The 19,906-nt window shown below is 47.4% G+C and overlaps 1 protein-coding gene across 2 annotated transcripts in view; it reads left to right on the top strand.

The window, feature by feature from the left end:
* ADAMTSL4 (ADAMTS like 4) overlaps positions 1–19,906 on the top strand; it is a 199,407-nt gene that overhangs the window by 64,823 nt on the left and 114,678 nt on the right. For both annotated transcript variants that reach the window (XM_066609238.1, XM_066609239.1), the window contains exon 5: positions 8,071–8,173. In XM_066609238.1, coding sequence (XP_066465335.1) covers positions 8,071–8,173 — 103 coding nt within the window. The remainder of the gene's footprint in view (positions 1–8,070; positions 8,174–19,906) is intronic.

Genomic DNA, 19,906 nt, shown 5'->3' with positions numbered 1-19,906 from the left:
TGTGGGCCCGTTGTAAACATTTTACTATTTGTGTAACAGTCTGTAACGATGGAACCAGATACGTCTACTGTGAGCGGCTCTCTGTTCAAACAAGACCTAATTATAACTCACGTTTGACATGTTTGCATTCGCCTCTCACAACGGCTTCGCTGGGAAATATCTAAATATCTGCCGCTTGTTCCGACTCCTTCTAATATCTTCATAGTTTGTAACTCATTGGAACGAGAAGTCAGAGGGTTTATAGGCGGAACGCTCCGAGATCTTGAGTTCTGCTACAGTTCCTTGGGCAACCACAAAACTCGCTCCCACCCAGCAATTAGAGAGTCCTGTCAAGTCTGAAGAACTAGATAAGTTTCTCTAATTGGATTGCCTTGGTATCGTGCCATACACTATTTTAATCTGTTCCCAAATTCCTATATTTGTACAAGAGTCACGTGTGAACCTGGAAAGACTTCTTCTAAGCTGGCCGTACAATGTATTGGCAGGATTAGACAAGTACTCTTGACAGATGACATTGCCAGAGGAAATTGTCCATCTAGTTTGCCCTTAATTGATCCCACCAACCTCATCATGCCCCCCTAAGGCTCTGTTCAGGGTAGCATCATGGCTTCTGTTCTTAATTAGGCTTTAACTACTTTGGCAGCTTCGTATACAAACAGATCCCAGCAAAGTCTGACAGATCCCATTGACTTATGAGTCTCGTTAGGTTTCCATAGCATTGTAGACTGGAACCCAACAGAACCCACCACCAATGTGAGCAGAGCCCAATGCTGGGAGGAAGAGCCTAAAGTGACTTCAACAAGGGCCATGGCGTCTTCGCCTGGCACCCTGTCCATCTGAAACAGGGAGAGGACGACAACAGTTAAAGGGGGGGATGTAATGTTGTAGAGTTGCCCTTCACAGATATAGACGAAATTAAAATAGATACCTTTATTAATAACTTGTTTAAAATTAGGGCCACATAAATCAAATAACAAACACTGACATACGTGGACTAACAACATGAATCGTGCTGTGTGACTCAGTGACCGGATGGAATAAGGGTCTAGGTTCCCCCCTAGGTATCCAGTCAGGTTAACCCCTATTAGCAGAATTGGGGGACTGGGTCACTGGTTTATAGCGGTATGTCACAATAGGAAGGTTCCCAATCTAGCGTGGCTGGTTCCCAGCCGGAAACCCCTTGACCGTTATTATCGCTATTTTCAATAAGGATCATATGGTTGATCAAAAGATCTATGTTACACCATACTAGATACGTTGTCACTTGTGGTACGTATATTTTGACGTTAATAATGGGGGAATTAGACCCCTCAGTGGATGATCGCTCAGATATTAATATAGGTGTTCCAACGTCAATGACTGGGTAGTCAATCAGTGCTCACTCAAGCATTCTTTTCATGTCTTGAGATAATTCCTCAGCAGGTAGGTGACTACTCAGATGGCTTGCAATGTTTCGGCACTTATAAACGTATTGCTTCAAAGTTGTGTATTGATTTCACACAGCGAGTGACTGCTCAAGTATTTAGTGTACGTATTACGAATGGTCACTATAGTGGTCACTTAGACGTACATCAGTTTGGAGCAACGGAATAATTACTCCAAGAGTGCGTGATCACTTCCGTGGCCATTCGTTTGTTTTGTTACAGAATTAATTTGCTTAAGGGATAGGACATTAGCTCAACGCGTTTCTCCGTCCCTGTCTGGGGCGGTTCTTCAGGAGCAGGGCCGAAAATTGCCCTAAATTCTATGTAATAATCCCTATGAATCCTATTTTAGTGAATAAGACCCTTGTTGGTAGTCCTTGTTTTTATAAAAGGAAATAAGACAAAGGTTCTCCTCCTAATAGTTCCCTAGGCTCAAAAATTAAATATGGAGGGTCGCTTTGCTTGATGAAGATAGCAAGCGGACCGATGAAAGCCTACAGGAATATTGACTTTACTAATTGCAGTGAGACCGGTTGTATTGTATGATTCTCACGGCAAGTAGAGAAAAGTCGCCGAACACGACTCCCCGTTTTCAGAAGGAATCTCAAGGGACGATTCCCTCAAAGACACGATTTGAGTCGTGCCTCAAAAAATAATAGAGGGCTAGTCCCATAGACCTGTAGTTTCGAGTCTATAGGTACTGGATCGGTGCCCAATTACAGCCTGTGGCCTGTAAAAAGTAGTCTAATAGGGTTGGATCAATCATCCAATACGCCAAAAAAATAAGTAAGTAGTGCTGCCCCAAATGTCGGACAGGGCTGCGTAGCCCTACTAGTAAGGGGAGTCAAGCTGCAAGAGGAAGAGAGGAGAGATAAAGTGCCTGCGGCTCTGATGGTGAGCGGCTGGCAATGAAGTCCCAGAGCTCACAGCAGGGATTAAAAAGGGATATAGCTCCTCCTAGTTCCGGGGGCTTGTCAATGGTTAACCAATCTGTTCCCTGGTGGGGCGGGTCTGAGCTTAACCAGGTAATTGGCAATGCATTCAACCCGATAAACCACTACCTATGTTATCTGTTGTGGTACCAATTCTAGTCCGGATCGTAGCGCTGTTGGCCCAGTATCTGCCATGACCTAGCGATTCTTTCATAGAGGGCTGCGATCGGCGGCATAGGTACGGATGCGGCACTTCCGCGTCCCATGCTGGAACGCATGCACCGTCGCTTAGTGACGTCATCACGCATAGTGCGCTCCCATTGGACGGGAGGGCGGTACTGCAATGACGCCAATTGGGTACTGTGTCCGTGGGCGGAGAGAATGTTATAGCGAGGACATCCCTTAGGCAGCCTATGAGTGGTCAAAGCCGCTTTGTCGCTGCCTCCTCGAACGGTATACAAACGCTTCCGCGTTCCAAGCTGGAACGCATCCTACGTTGCGGAGTGACGTCATCGCGCACGCAAATCACCGCTACCCCCAGGGGGGCGGCGGCGCGATATCGTCACTGGCCGACTGAGCCCGTAGGTGGAGTATACAAGTAAGAGGTATACCACAGACACAGACATTGTGGGCGTGGTTGCACTTCTGTTTCTCCGCCCCTAGATGATCGGTGTGTCAAAAACTGGTAGCAGATGGAGTACAACTCAACAGATAATAAAATTCGCAATGTCCGGAATTAGCTTCCATAAAGGGGCAATGATGGTGAAATCTGCATTATGTTGTAGTGGGGAACGGACTACTCATGGTAGGGAGCTCAAGGTTTATATATATCCCATGTAGTGATAATTTCTGGGATGTTGGTTATGTAAAGTATGTGGACCCCAAATATAGTAATTTTTAATAATAGTCAGGGTTGTAATTTAAGCATACAGGCAGGGAAACAACGTACAACGGCACAATGTATCGCTACCAGCATGCAAAAATATAAGTCATGCGGGGAGACTGTCATGGCCCAGAACAACATGCGAGAGATTTATCGCCAGTTTGTCTGGAACATACTGGACATATATGAAGATAATCCCCTGTTTAACCCACAATAGGGCAGGGAGTAGATCCGACATGGGTCAGGAGAACCGGAAAACAGCGGAAGAGGCAATCAATTTTTTAGGGAGCTGAGAATTTTTTCTTCACATCAGCGATAATCAGTCTAAAGGAAACAGTTGAAATTTAGGGTTGCATTAAGACCTGCGGGGGTTACCGTATTTAGCCTAAAGATCCAGGCCGCTTCTTTTCTAAGGAGCATCTTGTCAATGTTGCCCCGTCTGGCGTTCGTTCGTAGGTTTTCAATTCCCTGGAATTTCAAGTCATCCAGATTGCCATTGTGCACCGTTAGGAAATGGTCCGCCAGTGGTGTTTTTTCCCGGCGTCGAATATTCCCCACATGCCCCAGGATACGACGCCGGAATTCCTGAATAGTCTTACCGACGTAGTTCCTGGGGCACGAGCAAGACGCCATGTAAACGATATTTCGTGTTTTACAGTTAATAAAACTTCTGTTGGAATAGATTCTGTTGGTACTGGCGCTTGTAAACGTCTTGCTTTTCAATATAAAGGTGCACGCCTCGCAATCATGGCAGGGAAATGTCCCACATGGTTTTAGGCTACCCAACCAGTTTTCCTTTGGACAAGGGGTTAGATGGCTCTTGACAAGGTGATCCCTAAGGTTATGACCCCTCCGGAATGTAATCATCGGGTATGTTGGTATGATGTCTCTTAGGTCAGGGTCATTGGAGAGAATGGTCCAGTAGTGTTCCAGGATATGGCGAACCTCTCTCGTTCCTGTATCGAAGGTCCCGATGATCCTTGAGGATCTCAAATTGTTACGTTGTCTAGGGACTAAGAGATCGCATCTCGGCTGTAGTTCTGCATATTTCTGTGCGTCTTCAATTATATCGCTTGGGTAGTCTCTTTCCAAGAAACGTTGCTTCAAACTTTCGCTCTCTCTCTGGAAATCTTGTTCCCTCGAGCAGTTCCGTTTGACTCTAAGGAACTGCCCTTTTGGGAAAAGGGCAGTTCCTTAGAGTCAAACGGAACTGCTCGAGGGAACAAGATTTCCAGAGAGAGAGCGAAAGTTTGAAGCAACGTTTCTTGGAAAGAGACTACCCAAGCGATATAATTGAAGACGCACAGAAATATGCAGAACTACAGCCGAGATGCGATCTCTTAGTCCCTAGACAACGTAACAATTTGAGATCCTCAAGGATCATCGGGACCTTCGATACAGGAACGAGAGAGGTTCGCCATATCCTGGAACACTACTGGACCATTCTCTCCAATGACCCTGACCTAAGAGACATCATACCAACATACCCGATGATTACATTCCGGAGGGGTCATAACCTTAGGGATCACCTTGTCAAGAGCCATCTAACCCCTTGTCCAAAGGAAAACTGGTTGGGTAGCCTAAAACCATGTGGGACATTTCCCTGCCATGATTGCGAGGCGTGCACCTTTATATTGAAAAGCAAGACGTTTACAAGCGCCAGTACCAACAGAATCTATTCCAACAGAAGTTTTATTAACTGTAAAACACGAAATATCGTTTACATGGCGTCTTGCTCGTGCCCCAGGAACTACGTCGGTAAGACTATTCAGGAATTCCGGCGTCGTATCCTGGGGCATGTGGGGAATATTCGACGCCGGGAAAAAACACCACTGGCGGACCATTTCCTAACGGTGCACAATGGCAATCTGGATGACTTGAAATTCCAGGGAATTGAAAACCTACGAACGAACGCCAGACGGGGCAACATTGACAAGATGCTCCTTAGAAAAGAAGCGGCCTGGATCTTTAGGCTAAATACGGTAACCCCCGCAGGTCTTAATGCAACCCTAAATTTCAACTGTTTCCTTTAGACTGATTATCGCTGATGTGAAGAAAAAATTCTCAGCTCCCTAAAAAATTGATTGCCTCTTCCGCTGTTTTCCGGTTCTCCTGACCCATGTCGGATCTACTCCCTGCCCTATTGTGGGTTAAACAGGGGATTATCTTCATATATGTCCAGTATGTTCCAGACAAACTGGCGATAAATCTCTCGCATGTTGTTCTGGGCCATGACAGTCTCCCCGCATGACTTATATTTTTGCATGCTGGTAGCGATACATTGTGCCGTTGTACGTTGTTTCCCTGCCTGTATGCTTAAATTACAACCCTGACTATTATTAAAAATTACTATATTTGGGGTCCACATACTTTACATAACCAACATCCCAGAAATTATCACTACATGGGATATATATAAACCTTGAGCTCCCTACCATGAGTAGTCCGTTCCCCACTACAACATAATGCAGATTTCACCATCATTGCCCCTTTATGGAAGCTAATTCCGGACATTGCGAATTTTATTATCTGTTGAGTTGTACTCCATCTGCTACCAGTTTTTGACACACCGATCATCTAGGGGCGGAGAAACAGAAGTGCAACCACGCCCACAATGTCTGTGTCTGTGGTATACCTCTTACTTGTATACTCCACCTACGGGCTCAGTCGGCCAGTGACGATATCGCGCCGCCGCCCCCCTGGGGGTAGCGGTGATTTGCGTGCGCGATGACGTCACTCCGCAACGTAGGATGCGTTCCAGCTTGGAACGCGGAAGCGTTTGTATACCGTTCGAGGAGGCAGCGACAAAGCGGCTTTGACCACTCATAGGCTGCCTAAGGGATGTCCTCGCTATAACATTCTCTCCGCCCACGGACACAGTACCCAATTGGCGTCATTGCAGTACCGCCCTCCCGTCCAATGGGAGCGCACTATGCGTGATGACGTCACTAAGCGACGGTGCATGCGTTCCAGCATGGGACGCGGAAGTGCCGCATCCGTACCTATGCCGCCGATCGCAGCCCTCTATGAAAGAATCGCTAGGTCATGGCAGATACTGGGCCAACAGCGCTACGATCCGGACTAGAATTGGTACCACAACAGATAACATAGGTAGTGGTTTATCGGGTTGAATGCATTGCCAATTACCTGGTTAAGCTCAGACCCGCCCCACCAGGGAACAGATTGGTTAACCATTGACAAGCCCCCGGAACTAGGAGGAGCTATATCCCTTTTTAATCCCTGCTGTGAGCTCTGGGACTTCATTGCCAGCCGCTCACCATCAGAGCCGCAGGCACTTTATCTCTCCTCTCTTCCTCTTGCAGCTTGACTCCCCTTACTAGTAGGGCTACGCAGCCCTGTCCGACATTTGGGGCAGCACTACTTACTTATTTTTTTGGCGTATTGGATGATTGATCCAACCCTATTAGACTACTTTTTACAGGCCACAGGCTGTAATTGGGCACCGATCCAGTACCTATAGACTCGAAACTACAGGTCTATGGGACTAGCCCTCTATTATTTTTTGAGGCACGACTCAAATCGTGTCTTTGAGGGAATCGTCCCTTGAGATTCCTTCTGAAAACGGGGAGTCGTGTTCGGCGACTTTTCTCTACTTGCCGTGAGAATCATACAATACAACCGGTCTCACTGCAATTAGTAAAGTCAATATTCCTGTAGGCTTTCATCGGTCCGCTTGCTATCTTCATCAAGCAAAGCGACCCTCCATATTTAATTTTTGAGCCTAGGGAACTATTAGGAGGAGAACCTTTGTCTTATTTCCTTTTATAAAAACAAGGACTACCAACAAGGGTCTTATTCACTAAAATAGGATTCATAGGGATTATTACATAGAATTTAGGGCAATTTTCGGCCCTGCTCCTGAAGAACCGCCCCAGACAGGGACGGAGAAACGCGTTGAGCTAATGTCCTATCCCTTAAGCAAATTAATTCTGTAACAAAACAAACGAATGGCCACGGAAGTGATCACGCACTCTTGGAGTAATTATTCCGTTGCTCCAAACTGATGTACGTCTAAGTGACCACTATAGTGACCATTCGTAATACGTACACTAAATACTTGAGCAGTCACTCGCTGTGTGAAATCAATACACAACTTTGAAGCAATACGTTTATAAGTGCCGAAACATTGCAAGCCATCTGAGTAGTCACCTACCTGCTGAGGAATTATCTCAAGACATGAAAAGAATGCTTGAGTGAGCACTGATTGACTACCCAGTCATTGACGTTGGAACACCTATATTAATATCTGAGCGATCATCCACTGAGGGGTCTAATTCCCCCATTATTAACGTCAAAATACACGTACCACAAGTGACAACGTATCTAGTATGGTGTAACATAGATCTTTTGATCAACCATATGATCCTTATTGAAAATAGCGATAATAACGGTCAAGGGGTTTCCGGCTGGGAACCAGCCACGCTAGATTGGGAACCTTCCTATTGTGACATACCGCTATAAACCAGTGACCCAGTCCCCCAATTCTGCTAATAGGGGTTAACCTGACTGGATACCTAGGGGGGAACCTAGACCCTTATTCCATCCGGTCACTGAGTCACACAGCACGATTCATGTTGTTAGTCCACGTATGTCAGTGTTTGTTATTTGATTTATGTGGCCCTAATTTTAAACAAGTTATTAATAAAGGTATCTATTTTAATTTCGTCTATATCTGTGAAGGGCATTTCTAAGGCTATATAGATTCGGAATACCACTGTGATTAATGTTGTAGAGTTGGCTTTACTGATGGACACAAGACGTTGTGCACATTTTCCATGCTAACATTGATGTTGCCTTTCTTGGTTTGCAGCCATGTCCAGTTGGTCAACTTGACGCAAGAACTCTGCAATGTTCAACCTTCAACAACCAGGAGTTCATGGGTCGTCTGTACCAGTGGGAGGCGTTCACTGAAGGTAAGGGCGTTTCACTATGTCATTGAATGGTCTGTCTTAAAGGCAATGTAGACACCTATGGTCTGTACTCATGGATCTGCCCCTTTGTGTGTGCGTTATAGATAAAACTTTGCTGAAAGTCAATGATCGCCCATCGGCCAATCATTGGACCTTTTACACGGCCCAAAGATTAGGAAAACAAACATTCAGAAAAACATTTGTGCCTGAAAATCAAGTCATGTAAAAGAGCCTTAGAGGCGTTTTCTGGGATATAAAAAGTTAAACTGGCTTAAAATGAAGAAAAGTTGAATATTCAATTATCCCGGTGGCTTCCTGTCTAACGCTGCACCCCGGTGCCCACCGCAAGGGCCCTGGAAGACACATCGGGGGGTCTTGTGCCATACATTGTGCACGTGACCAGTTGGCCACTCACAGGCCTCGGCGGCCATAACAGAATCACTGCTGAAGCCTGTGATTGGCTGAGCGTGCACAATGAATGGTATGTGACCACCCGCTGCTTCTTCTGGGTTCCGTGTGTCGGGCATCGGGGCGCCGGGCTGGATGGGAGCCACCGGGATAGGAGAGTATTCAATTATTTTTTTTCATTGTAAGCCCATTTACCTTTCTTATGTCTTGGGAAACCCCTTTAAAGTTCTGTCTGAACGGCGCACAGGTAACGCGGCGCCGATTTCTGACAGAATTTGAGGCGAAATTCCATGCAGATTTTGTTGCAGATTCGCAATGGATTTTACTCACTTTGCCTCACAAAAAGTCACATTTTCAGTGAAAATCTGCCGAACGACCCGACATGCTGCATATTCATAAGACAGAAATCAATCTCGGTGCAGTTTTTCTGCCGCACTGCTTTCGCTCTATAGTAATTTAGTGGATCTTACTCCCACAATCCTGATGAAATATCCACAGTGTATCCACCACATGTGAATCTACTTTAAGGTTGTGTACACACCACAGATATTTCAGCTTCTTTTTTTTTAAACTTCTGGCTTCCCCAAATTTTTTTTCAAGTGGGCGGGTCTTAGTGGTAAGGGTCTGCGGGGAGTCCCTTCATCACTCAATCCCCTGCTGCTGCTGTTACGGTGTTCAGTGATGAGGGGACTCCAGGCGGGGATGAAGGAATCCCCTGCCACTGCTGTCACAGTGTTCAGTGATGAGGGGACTCCAGGAGGGGATGAAGGAATCCCCTGCCACTGCTGTCACAGTGTTCAGTGATCAGGGGACTCCAGGAGGGGATGAAGGAATCCTCTGCCACTGCTGTCACAGTGTTCAGTGATGAGGGGACTCCAGGTGGGGATGAAGGAATCCCCTGCCACTGCTGTCCCAGTGTTCAGTGATGAGGGGACTCCAGGTGGGGATGAAGGAATCCCCTGCCACTGCTGTCACAGTGTTCAGTGATGAAGGGACTCCAGGCGGGGATGAAGGAATCCCCTGCCACTGCTGTCACAGTGTTCAGTGATGAAGGGACTACGGGTGGGGATGAAGGAATCCCCTGCCACTGCTGTCACAGCAGCTGCAGAGGATCGAGATGTTTTCACCTTAGATTAAAGAATCCCCTGCTGCGGCTGAGAATGAAATCAGTGAAACTCATTGGTTTCACAATCCTGCCTTTTCTCTCGCTGGGTTGAAGGCGCCCTAAGAGTATGACATGCCGGACCTCGTATATTGTGCCTCGTGTCCTTTAGAGCAGAGGGGTCTACGGCAGTTCTTTCCTCTCCGCACATCATGAGTGATGCAAGAACGTGTAGCGGTTAGCCGCTGAGAGGACTGAATGGAGAGAATGACGGGAGATCCACGCAGAGCAGGAAGGATGCAGGGAAGTACAGAAGACCCGTGCTGGGAGGCCATGCCACATAGAACAAGGCTGACGGAGGTTTCCATTTCCTCTGGTGGCTCAGGTCCCGCTATATCTTATATCCTGTATTGTTCCCGTTGGTATGATGGAACCAGCAGGCTTTCCATGGACATCGCTGACATAGTGCCATCATTCACCAGCAAGGGACATAAAAGGGTTGTGGGACAACCGGGTTATGGAGCCCTCTCGGGCACCGGCGCTAACTGTCGGAAGTTGGTAGGCAGAGTGCAGATTTTGACGTGGATCCGCACCAACATCCACCACGTGTGAACATAGCCTAATAGGCAGTGATGTACGTAGAAGCTGCTGGGCCCCAATATAAAATATGTAACAGGTCCCCCTACTGCATCATTTATAGTACTGGTCTCATCATATTGAGAAGAGAGACTTTATGGGCCCCTAAGGCTCCAGAGCCCGGGTGTAGCAGTAAGGCGGGTTTGGGGATTGCTACTGTACTGTTATAGGCTCCCCTATGGAGTTGCCATTGCAACAGACCAGAATTGAGGTGCACTGAGCGTGCCAAGAAGGACTGGGTGGGATTTGCTACTCCCCACCAAGAGGGAGAATTATTGCTGCAGCACAGTGGGGAGGGACAGTGAGAGTGCAGGAGCCGCATGCTGGGAGAGTAGCTCCAGGGGGGTCCAGATCATAGGGACTGCAGTGCAAAGTGTGCAGAGACCACGGGAGACAGCACAGGAGGCCACAGAGTGCTTCAGCAGGCGCACACAGTCCCTCTCTACAAAGTTGGGAAGAGGGCAGCATAAGAACTGTGTAGGCCAAGTGCTTCTGCCCAAACTGTTTCTGATGGTCTACAGTAGGCTGAACTACAGATCCATAGGGTTACCGACTGTCAGAGGCTACAGCTGGAGACATTGCTGCAGGGGGGTAAGACCCCCAAGAGAAAGAGCAAGTCTGAGCTGTCCTACTATTCTTCAGAGGAGCCGTCGTTGAAAGACGCCTTAGCCCACTACAGTACAACGCATATTGAGGATTCCGTAAGTGAGGTCGGTCCTCAGTAAAAGCCGCCAGTGTACACACAAACAGAGGGACTAATAGGAACTATGCAGGCCCGCTAGTCACATCACAGCAGGAAGTCTGCGCTCGTACTCTATAGGAAAAAACGGGCTAGGGACTTGAGAACTTTGAGTGCTTCGTTTCCACTAGTCACTATGGAGCATGCTGCAGGCTCCTACACCCCAGGCCTATGCCTCAAATCTTTTGCAGACATTGGACTTGATAGACGCTGGGCAAAGGGTTGCTTAGTTACACTGGGTGAAGCGCAAGGTGCGAATGTCACCTGAGATCAGTCCTGCCGGTCAGATAGGGAGAGAAAGCTCATCATGATATCCCGCGGTCACCAACCCCTCTCACCTGTACCTGTCTGAACCGTACCTATAGCCTGAGTAGAGCTACGTCTGCTGCCAGGTTGGTTAATAAGGACTTTGTTACCTTGTTTCGCGATCATCCCACGGAGTCATGTGGTCTGTTCCGGTAACACTCTTATCAGCACTGCATGCCCCCTATTATGGGGCAGCTTGGGACCGGACGCCCTCTATGGGACAATTCCCGTTATATCCCAGCGCCGCCACCTGCTGCCCATATTACCACCCTTATCCGGCCAGCCCACCCTCGGACCCTGCTTCACAACTGCACCCTTTGCACGTAATATATTTTCGCCCCGGCCAATAGGCGACCTTGCAGGTTCTTGGGCCAGATGTAGAGGAGCGATTAACAGAACTGGCTACCCAGCCGCCCCGCGATCTGGAACAAGAGCAGTATTGAGGCAGGGTGTATATTAAGAAGTTGCACCCTGAATGTCTCGATTCCTGGGGCAATATTTATCAACAGCACAAGACCTACACGTGTTCATAAAGTATATAGGAAAGAGACAACACCCTACGGAGTGGAGAGAAGTTACATACATGTCCCAATAGCTGGTAAACATCGCTGATTCAGGCTCAGAAGTTGGCACAACTTTGGGAACAGTCTGGCTGACGTTTCTGGTCCAGGGGTTATCGAAGTTCTGCCAAGTGAGGCAGAGGCCACCATTTGTCTTCCTCCGTGGCTGCGGCGGTCGCCCTTCTCACAGTCCCTGCATTATTACTGAGATCATTGTTGAGGACCTCTTAGTTCTGGGACCTACGAGATGACCATCCAGGAACATATATCGAGTCCTCTCCCGTTGCGTGTTCTCATATTTCTGCCTGCCGGGTTGGTGAAGACATGGTTAAAGAGCGTTTACGTTCCTGAGCGCTGTAGCTGGCATCGGCGTTTAAACAACTCGTCCGGCCTTTGATATGTTTGCCGAGCCGTGCGTGTCTGTGACCTGATGATGTTCATTCTAGATACACCATGTGCCTTGCTGCCTCCTCCAACACTTCTATGTTACAGTAGATACAGGTCCAGCTAACGGGTCCTTCTACTTCGTGGCCCTTCGACTTTGCTGAACTTTCTTGGCTTCCAGTTAGCCACCCATATTTGACGCATGTTTTAAGTTCCTTTGTTTTGGGCTTTGATGGACGGTTGACTGGATGAAGGTCTTTAGAAGTTAGTAATATAGTTCTCTTCTATAATGCGCTATCGGTAGGTTCATGGTCGGTGTTAACTATGTGTGATCCATGCGACCCATTCGCCAGCTTGTAGGGGATGGGGGGGGGGGGGGGCTGGTGGATGTGGGCTGGGGGCGATTGCCTAGCCAGATGATCTTCCTCCTTGGTAGATTAGTGTCTTGTGAATGGCCCTGTCTCCTCTCCCGGCACTACCTTATGGTGCTCCCAGTGAGGCCTGCAATAAGATGGGCACAGAGTCTCTTTAAAGAGGTCGTTTGTAGGGTCCGAAAAATGCCTGATGGTCTGCTAGATATAGGCAGGATGGTGGTATGTATAGAAATCAGTGCACAGGTCTGATATTGGACGGTCTACTCCAATGCCACCAGTTGAGTCCTACTGCAGAAGTCATTATAATGGGCTATAGACATCATGGAGGCACATTGGATACCTCTGAACGGTGCATTTGGTGGGGGGCTGTATATTTATCTCATCGCCAGGTTAGGATACAGGTGTAGAGATCGTGGCCATCACGCAAGAATAATTGTCATGTATGACAGATAAAGTGTAGGACCATCGAAACAAACCTCCAGAATGTCCAAGAGCATGAGGATTACTGACAGCTACATTATACAGCAGTCTGCATTCTGCTAACTGGCTTCTAAGTAGTTTTGCTTAAAGAGGTTGTACCACAAAGTTATTCCCTACCCACACGGGGGATCTCATTGCTGAGATCTGCGATCATCTTGAAAATGGAGGTCCCATGTCCTCCTCCTCCTCACGGCAGGGTTACTGCACCCTCTGCAGTGAGGAGCAGACAGAATGGAGCGCTGGTCGCCATGCACTAGTGTCCATTCACTTTCAATGGGACCGCGGAGATACCCGAGTGGCGCAACTGTTATTTCCATGAGCCCCATTGAAATGGCCAGCACTTCATTCACAGTGATGTCATTGTGGGTGGAGAAGCAACACCAACCCTCAGCGACAGGTCAGGAGGACGCGGGAGTCTCTCTAGATCAGTGGTGGTCTCAGTGGTGAGACCCCCAGTGAACAGTGAGTTATCCCTAATCCTGTAGATAAAGGATAACTTGAAATTGTGCTACAACCCCTTAAACTGACTGATTAAAGCTCCGGTGACATCACAAGTGATGTCACTAATCAGGGGTGTAACTAGATAATGCTTGGCCCCATAACCAAATATTGAATGGTACCCAACTTGAGCGGGCAAGGACGCATCAATAAAAATGTCTTTCTGCCCCCACATAGTAGTAATGCCCACTTGTGTACAGATATCCCATTTTATCCTGTAAAACCCCCCAATATAGTTGGCTCTTTCGAGCCCCCCGCCAACGCTATACTTTGGTCTTTAAACAGGATCATGTGCTTGGTGGCAAGTGACCACTGTGGCTGACCCCAGGGACTGACTGCACCGGTCATGGGTTGTCTAGTATGTGATTGCATTACCTGTGAATGGTGAACGTCCCCTACAAAGTTACGCGAGGGCCGACCGATACACCAAAGTGGAGCAGCTCATCATGAATACTAACCACAGGGCTAACAGACGTGTGTCTAACACATCAGTGCGGCAAACTGTACTGTGTATATGGGTCTCCGAAGTAGAAGGATGCAGCATGTCACGCGGCTAGAAATGTCCGACAGTGGTTGGTAGAGCACGACTAAGACTTCCAAGTACTTCCCTGGACTTGAACCCAACTGAGCATCTGTGGGACCACCTCGATCGTTGTGTTCGCTCTATGGATCCTCCCCCATGCACCCTACAATCAGCATGGTACCAGATACCGGAGACAACCTATAAACAACTTATTCAGTGACTCCCAGCCCATCCAGCCGCTGTCCGGTTACTCAGGATATTACGTGGTGGTCATAATAATGGGACTCGACTTTGTATATATATTTTAATAGGAACTCTTGCACCACTTAGACCCTGAAGGAACAAGGAGTCCGATTGAGGTTGTGCCATAAACTTGAGATTGTCAACCCCAAAATCAATGGGATCTGTGGAAACAGAAATCTCAGCTCTACGGTCCTTTCCTTCTATTTAGTGAAAGCCAGCACTATTTGATTCTACAGAGTCCATTCATTCCTCCTGGCCGGAGAGGCTATCCCTTTGAGACCCGTCCAAAAATACATTTGGACGCTCTTCTAACTCTCCGAGAACAGTTTATACCCGGCTTAATGCTTTCACTTTTTTTTAATCCAAATGGCTTGAATTGCCGAGTTCTGGACAACAAACGGTCACCTTCAGTCCTTCTCGCCGGTACATTGGCATGTTCCTGCCAACCTGCGCCTCGGCCTCTTGCTTTGATCTTGCACTGTGTGACCGTTACCTAGTCATCACGTTGAGAGATGTCCTTCTATCACGTTTCCTCACCACGTACATCAACAGATAAGAACTAAGGTCTGTGTTCTCAGGATTAGTCTTCTCTTTCCTCCGAGGGGCCATGATACATTCTTCAGGTTGGGAATTTATGCAGAAAACCTGATATTGTATATTTCTGCCTAATTTGACTGAGGTAGCAACGAGTGGAGCTGATTTTAGTCTAAGTAAAGGCATTTATACCCTGAGCGATCACTGCATTAGGAACGGCTGGCACGTGATATCTTGTGATCAGTAGCGTGGCACCACATGATGGCCGTGTCATGATCTGCTCTTCAACTTCTCAACAGAAGGCAACACTTGGCAGTCATGTGTAAATGTGGTGACTTGAGTAACTTTGACTACAGGTAGGTAGTTGGTGCTCGGAGAAGTGGTGCCAGTATTTCTGTAAGAGTTACACTTGTTGGCTGTGACTAGCTGGACATGGACAGACATCTGACAAAAGATCACATAGCGTCAGGCCTCTTGTGGTTGATCCTAGAGGTGGGCGTCAGATGGCCGATCTGGTACCTCAGTGCCACAATGGACAAGCTGAGCCAGCAGTACAACAGCAGGGAAGTTAGACTAATTTCCACAACGACCATGCAGCGTACTTCATGTCAGTTGGGGTTGAATAGCCTAAGACTGACAAGGGTGACCCTACATCGTCATCAACAAGGCTTTGCATTGGTCCAGAAAAGACATTAAATGACATGGCAGAAGGTCATCTGGAGTAACGAGTCCTGTTTCTCATGTGTGCACTGTTGGCTCAACAGATCGGTGGTGGCAGTGCCATAGTCTGTAGAGTGCTTTCCTGGCATGGCATAGGACCATTGGTCATCATACCACAATCCTTGACTGGTGAAGGCTATGTGGACCTGCTAGCTGACCATCTTGGCCCATATCTTCAGACCTTCTTCCCTGAACATAGTGCCATCTTTTAACAGGACAACTGTGTCATTGAGCTTGAATCACTATGGAGGAGCATGACAATGAATTCTCCACATTGCCTCGGCCCCCAAACTCACCAGACTGTAACCCCACTGAACAGGCTTGGGATATACTGGGAAGGGTCGTGAGATCTGCTCCTTCTTGCACTGACTGATAGAGCTGATATAGCGAGTGTGGGGTGAGCTGAGTCTGGAGGATGCTCACCACTTTGCCGTATCTGAAAGCTGTGATCACCCAAATAATTAGACCGGCCCGCTGTGGACTACCGGTAGGGGCTCCTAATGCAATGATTGTCCAGTGTAGCTCTTCTCTGCAGTTTGTGGATTAGTGTACGGAGGATTCAATGACATGCCATTTTTTAGTGTTTTAGCCAATCTGTCTGATCTGCACGTTCCTTCTGGGTAAACAACCCATGTCTTGTATGTAACAACAATAAAGCGCATTACACGGGTATGTATTACATAAGCACGGCCAACTTCAAACAAGCACGGTCCTTAGTTCTCTCTGCTTAACCCCAGAGGTATAATAAACCTAATGGGCCCTGATGCCTCATGTGAGCAATTCAAAAGAATCATCCAATTAGTTTTTGTTAGAAGGATCCCCAGACTGTTTGGACCTTCAGCTGTAACTTGTGGGAGGAGCCAACAACAAGGTATACAATTCTACCACAGTGCCCCCAAAGGCGAAACAGGGTATTACTCAATTCACAATGAAATTATTGGGTTCTCCATGTAATACAAGGGCGTTCTGTGTTGTCCAGAGCTGGAGCTGCTCTTTCCAGTGAAGGAGTTTTGGTAACCAGCTATATCTTGGAGAAGCAGTGATGCAATACGAGACACTTTGTCCTAGTATGTAGTACCTGATAGAAATGTGATGACCGGCACGTCAGACAACAAGGTAAATATCAGAACACATGGTTCATTGAAATGGCAACTGGGATAGAACAGTACGTCTGCACACTGCAGCAGGGCCTCCGGATTAATCCACCCTCTTATGTCCCAGTAGGAACCTTCCCACTGCTTTCCGTTGGCAGGTTGACACTTCGTCGGGTTCATCAACCCTGATTTGTACAAGCAAGTGGAAAACACATACCGGCACGGTGCGCCAGGCTGCAGGAAACACAGGCAGGACCTCGTGTGATTAAAGGATTTGGGAGAGCAAAGATCACTAATATCTTGTGCAAACTTACATCTGTCAGTCTATGGAAGCAGTCACCATCCCAGAGGTCCTATCAGATGGTCACGCTTGTCTGCCACATCCATCAGACTTGTGTAGAAATGCAGAAAGCATCCAAAATATGTCATTACTAGATTCCAAAAATTGTTACCCCAGTGGGGTGCAGGACAGACGTATGAGAAGTAGCCGGACGAATCCTTAAGGGCTTCTTCACTTGGGATATTCTCTTTTTGGTAGAAGGGTCTCGAGTGGGTCTTGAACCGGAGACCACGCTGCGTTTCCTCTGTTTTTTCATAGTTTTTCATAGACACCGCGGCCAGGAGAGTGAGCTCCCGACTTGTGTAAGCCCCATCCTCTTTCTCAGATCATTCGCAGTCCCCATTTTTAGTGGATCAGCCCCAAGACGTGGCCCACAAGAGGGGCATTGCTTATTCAAATATGCGTAGAAGAACCATCTGCATGTTTTTATTGAAGGAGGGGTCTTCCTGGGCAGGGCAGGGGTGGGCATCGGTGAAATTCCTCATGGGAAATGTAAACATGCACAAGGCTTGCCCTTCCGATGGCCACCTCAACCCTCCAGATTAGAGATCGGCATCATGCTGTCCTTCACAACCTAGGAGGGATCGGATAAGTAAAGACACTTTTCCTTGTTATGGTATTGGGGGAATTAATGGAGCTTACTACACATGCCACACAACAACCAAAAAGAGTCCAGCATATTTTTGTCAGGCAGCGTCCTCTTACATTAAGCCTCACCTTTAGTGCCCCCCAATGATCCTCTCACAGTATTAGTGCTCCTTAGTGCAGTTACCTCCAGTAATCACGGGAGGCATTGTGTCAGATTGAAGTAATCTGTTTTCTTTTTTTCTCCTCCATCCGGCCCAGACCGCTATGAAGACTTCTTCCAGTAATTACTTATCTCTTCAAACGCTTTCATTCTGCCTCTACCCCAATAAACCTCTCGGTAGCCCACAACAGTACTAGTCTTTGACTACATAGTGGGTTTGCTTGTAGTCTCTCGTCACAGTGACACATAAATCCGCATCGGAGCTGTAAACACAATGAGTATTTATTTTAATGAACACTATTAGCAACGTTTCTTCATTTTTACTTTAAGATGCATAAGAGCAAATAATAAAAAAGGTTCCAAAGGTTTACATACCCTTTAACTGACTAGCTGAGTGAATTCAAACAGATGCTTCATTCAAAGCCTACAATGGCCTCCTTGGAGCCTCATAAACCCTTAATTCTTCCATCAGTCCTTCTTGGCCTGTTTTCCCAACAATTCCTAAGCTGGCACAAGTCTATTGTTGCTTTATTGTTTTTGCTTTTTGGCCAAGTGGGTTTAGTAGGCTTGTAATTCTTTCCAGCTAATAACATGGCTGACCCCGCGAGGCTCACCGGCGCTGGGGTTTGAGTTTAACGTGCTACTTTTTGAATCTTTTTGGATTGCCTATTGGTCTATGGGGTAAGTGATTGTGAAGAATGCGTCTGCTGTGAACAGACCTCGCTGCTGCATCCCCAAAGCTCTTTCGCCATCGGTTGCCTTTTGCGCCGCAGTAAAGCCCTGACTGCGAGCTTCGCTTTCCCTTGAGAAAGTCCAATTAAAGTGAAGTTATTTAGTAAATATTCGGATTAGCGGAGTCGGCGGCCCCGGTGGGTTTGTGTGGAATGTGACACAAGGTCCCGGAATAGTGACAGCAGGGCCGCAGCCCTTCAAAGTGGATGCAGGGTGATTAGCGCAAAGTCCTTGTAATCACCAGCATTAATTATAACGTTATTTGCCGGCTTGTCAAGGCAATGGGACCAGGATGTGGCATGAATCCCCGACCGGGTGACCGGGGCGACAAGTACTAGCGTAATAATTGTTTTAGCAAACGCTTGTTAGTGATGCACTATGACACATCATACAATATCAGTGAGTCGAGGGTAATGTTTGTCCTTGTGGAGAGCACCGCAAGAGTGCAAGGAGTCTTATAGGCCATGCAATGCACCTTGGGAAGCTGACCAGGCCCGAGTCCCCATGTACATACAGATGTTTGAGTGTTCTTGCCCCTCATCAATGCACTGTAGGGTTCCAGACGGCCAAGTGAGAGGCCACCAATGTGAGTCCCAAAGGAAGCCATGTTTCTTCTGTGGAGAGCGCCCCAAGGAAGAGGCCACCACTAGGGTGCAGGGAGTCCTAGAGGCCATGCAATACCATCTGGGGTTAGCAGGTTTATTGGAAGAAAGTTTGTCCATTGTTTTATAAAGTTCTGAAAAATCTTTAACCCTTTCCAATCCAATCTTGGATTCAGGGTTTCCTAAAAGGCTTTCTCTTTTTGCTGTTATACAACGGTGCCATCTGCTGGCTAAAGCCAGTGTGTGTGCGCCAGAGAGGCCCCGACAGCAGAGTGACTGGCAGTAGACGGTAAGAATACCCTGTCGGAAGTCTTCTGACATTGGAGCTGTACAAGCTTCAATCAGAATGTAGGAAGACGTCAGACAGTGGATATGAAATAGGGTTAGAGAGACCCTGTCATGTCCTGTGAGCCCCATAAGTATAGGGCTAGAGGTCAGGGAGCAGGCAGCAGTGCTTGCTACTCACCGGGTGCCCTGCTGTAGTGTAGTGTGCCTGCCAAGCTGCTGCAGGCCCACAGAGTGACTACTTGAGCCCTGCTCTGTGCAGGACAGGTTCCCTTTAACCCTCAGCTGTGGGGTTGTTACTATGTATCAAGCTTGGACAATCCTCTGTGAGCTAAAAGGAGTCCAGAGAGATACATTTTACCTGCCTTGATACACTGCAGCACAATTAATATAGCTTCTGGATATAAAAAAAGACCATTCACTCACAG

This window comes from Eleutherodactylus coqui, chromosome 6 (genome assembly GCF_035609145.1).
Source record: "Eleutherodactylus coqui strain aEleCoq1 chromosome 6, aEleCoq1.hap1, whole genome shotgun sequence".
NCBI lineage: Eukaryota > Metazoa > Chordata > Amphibia > Anura > Eleutherodactylidae > Eleutherodactylus > Eleutherodactylus coqui.
Note: the sequence above shows the minus strand (reverse complement) of the source record. Positions and strands in the feature narration are given on the sequence as shown.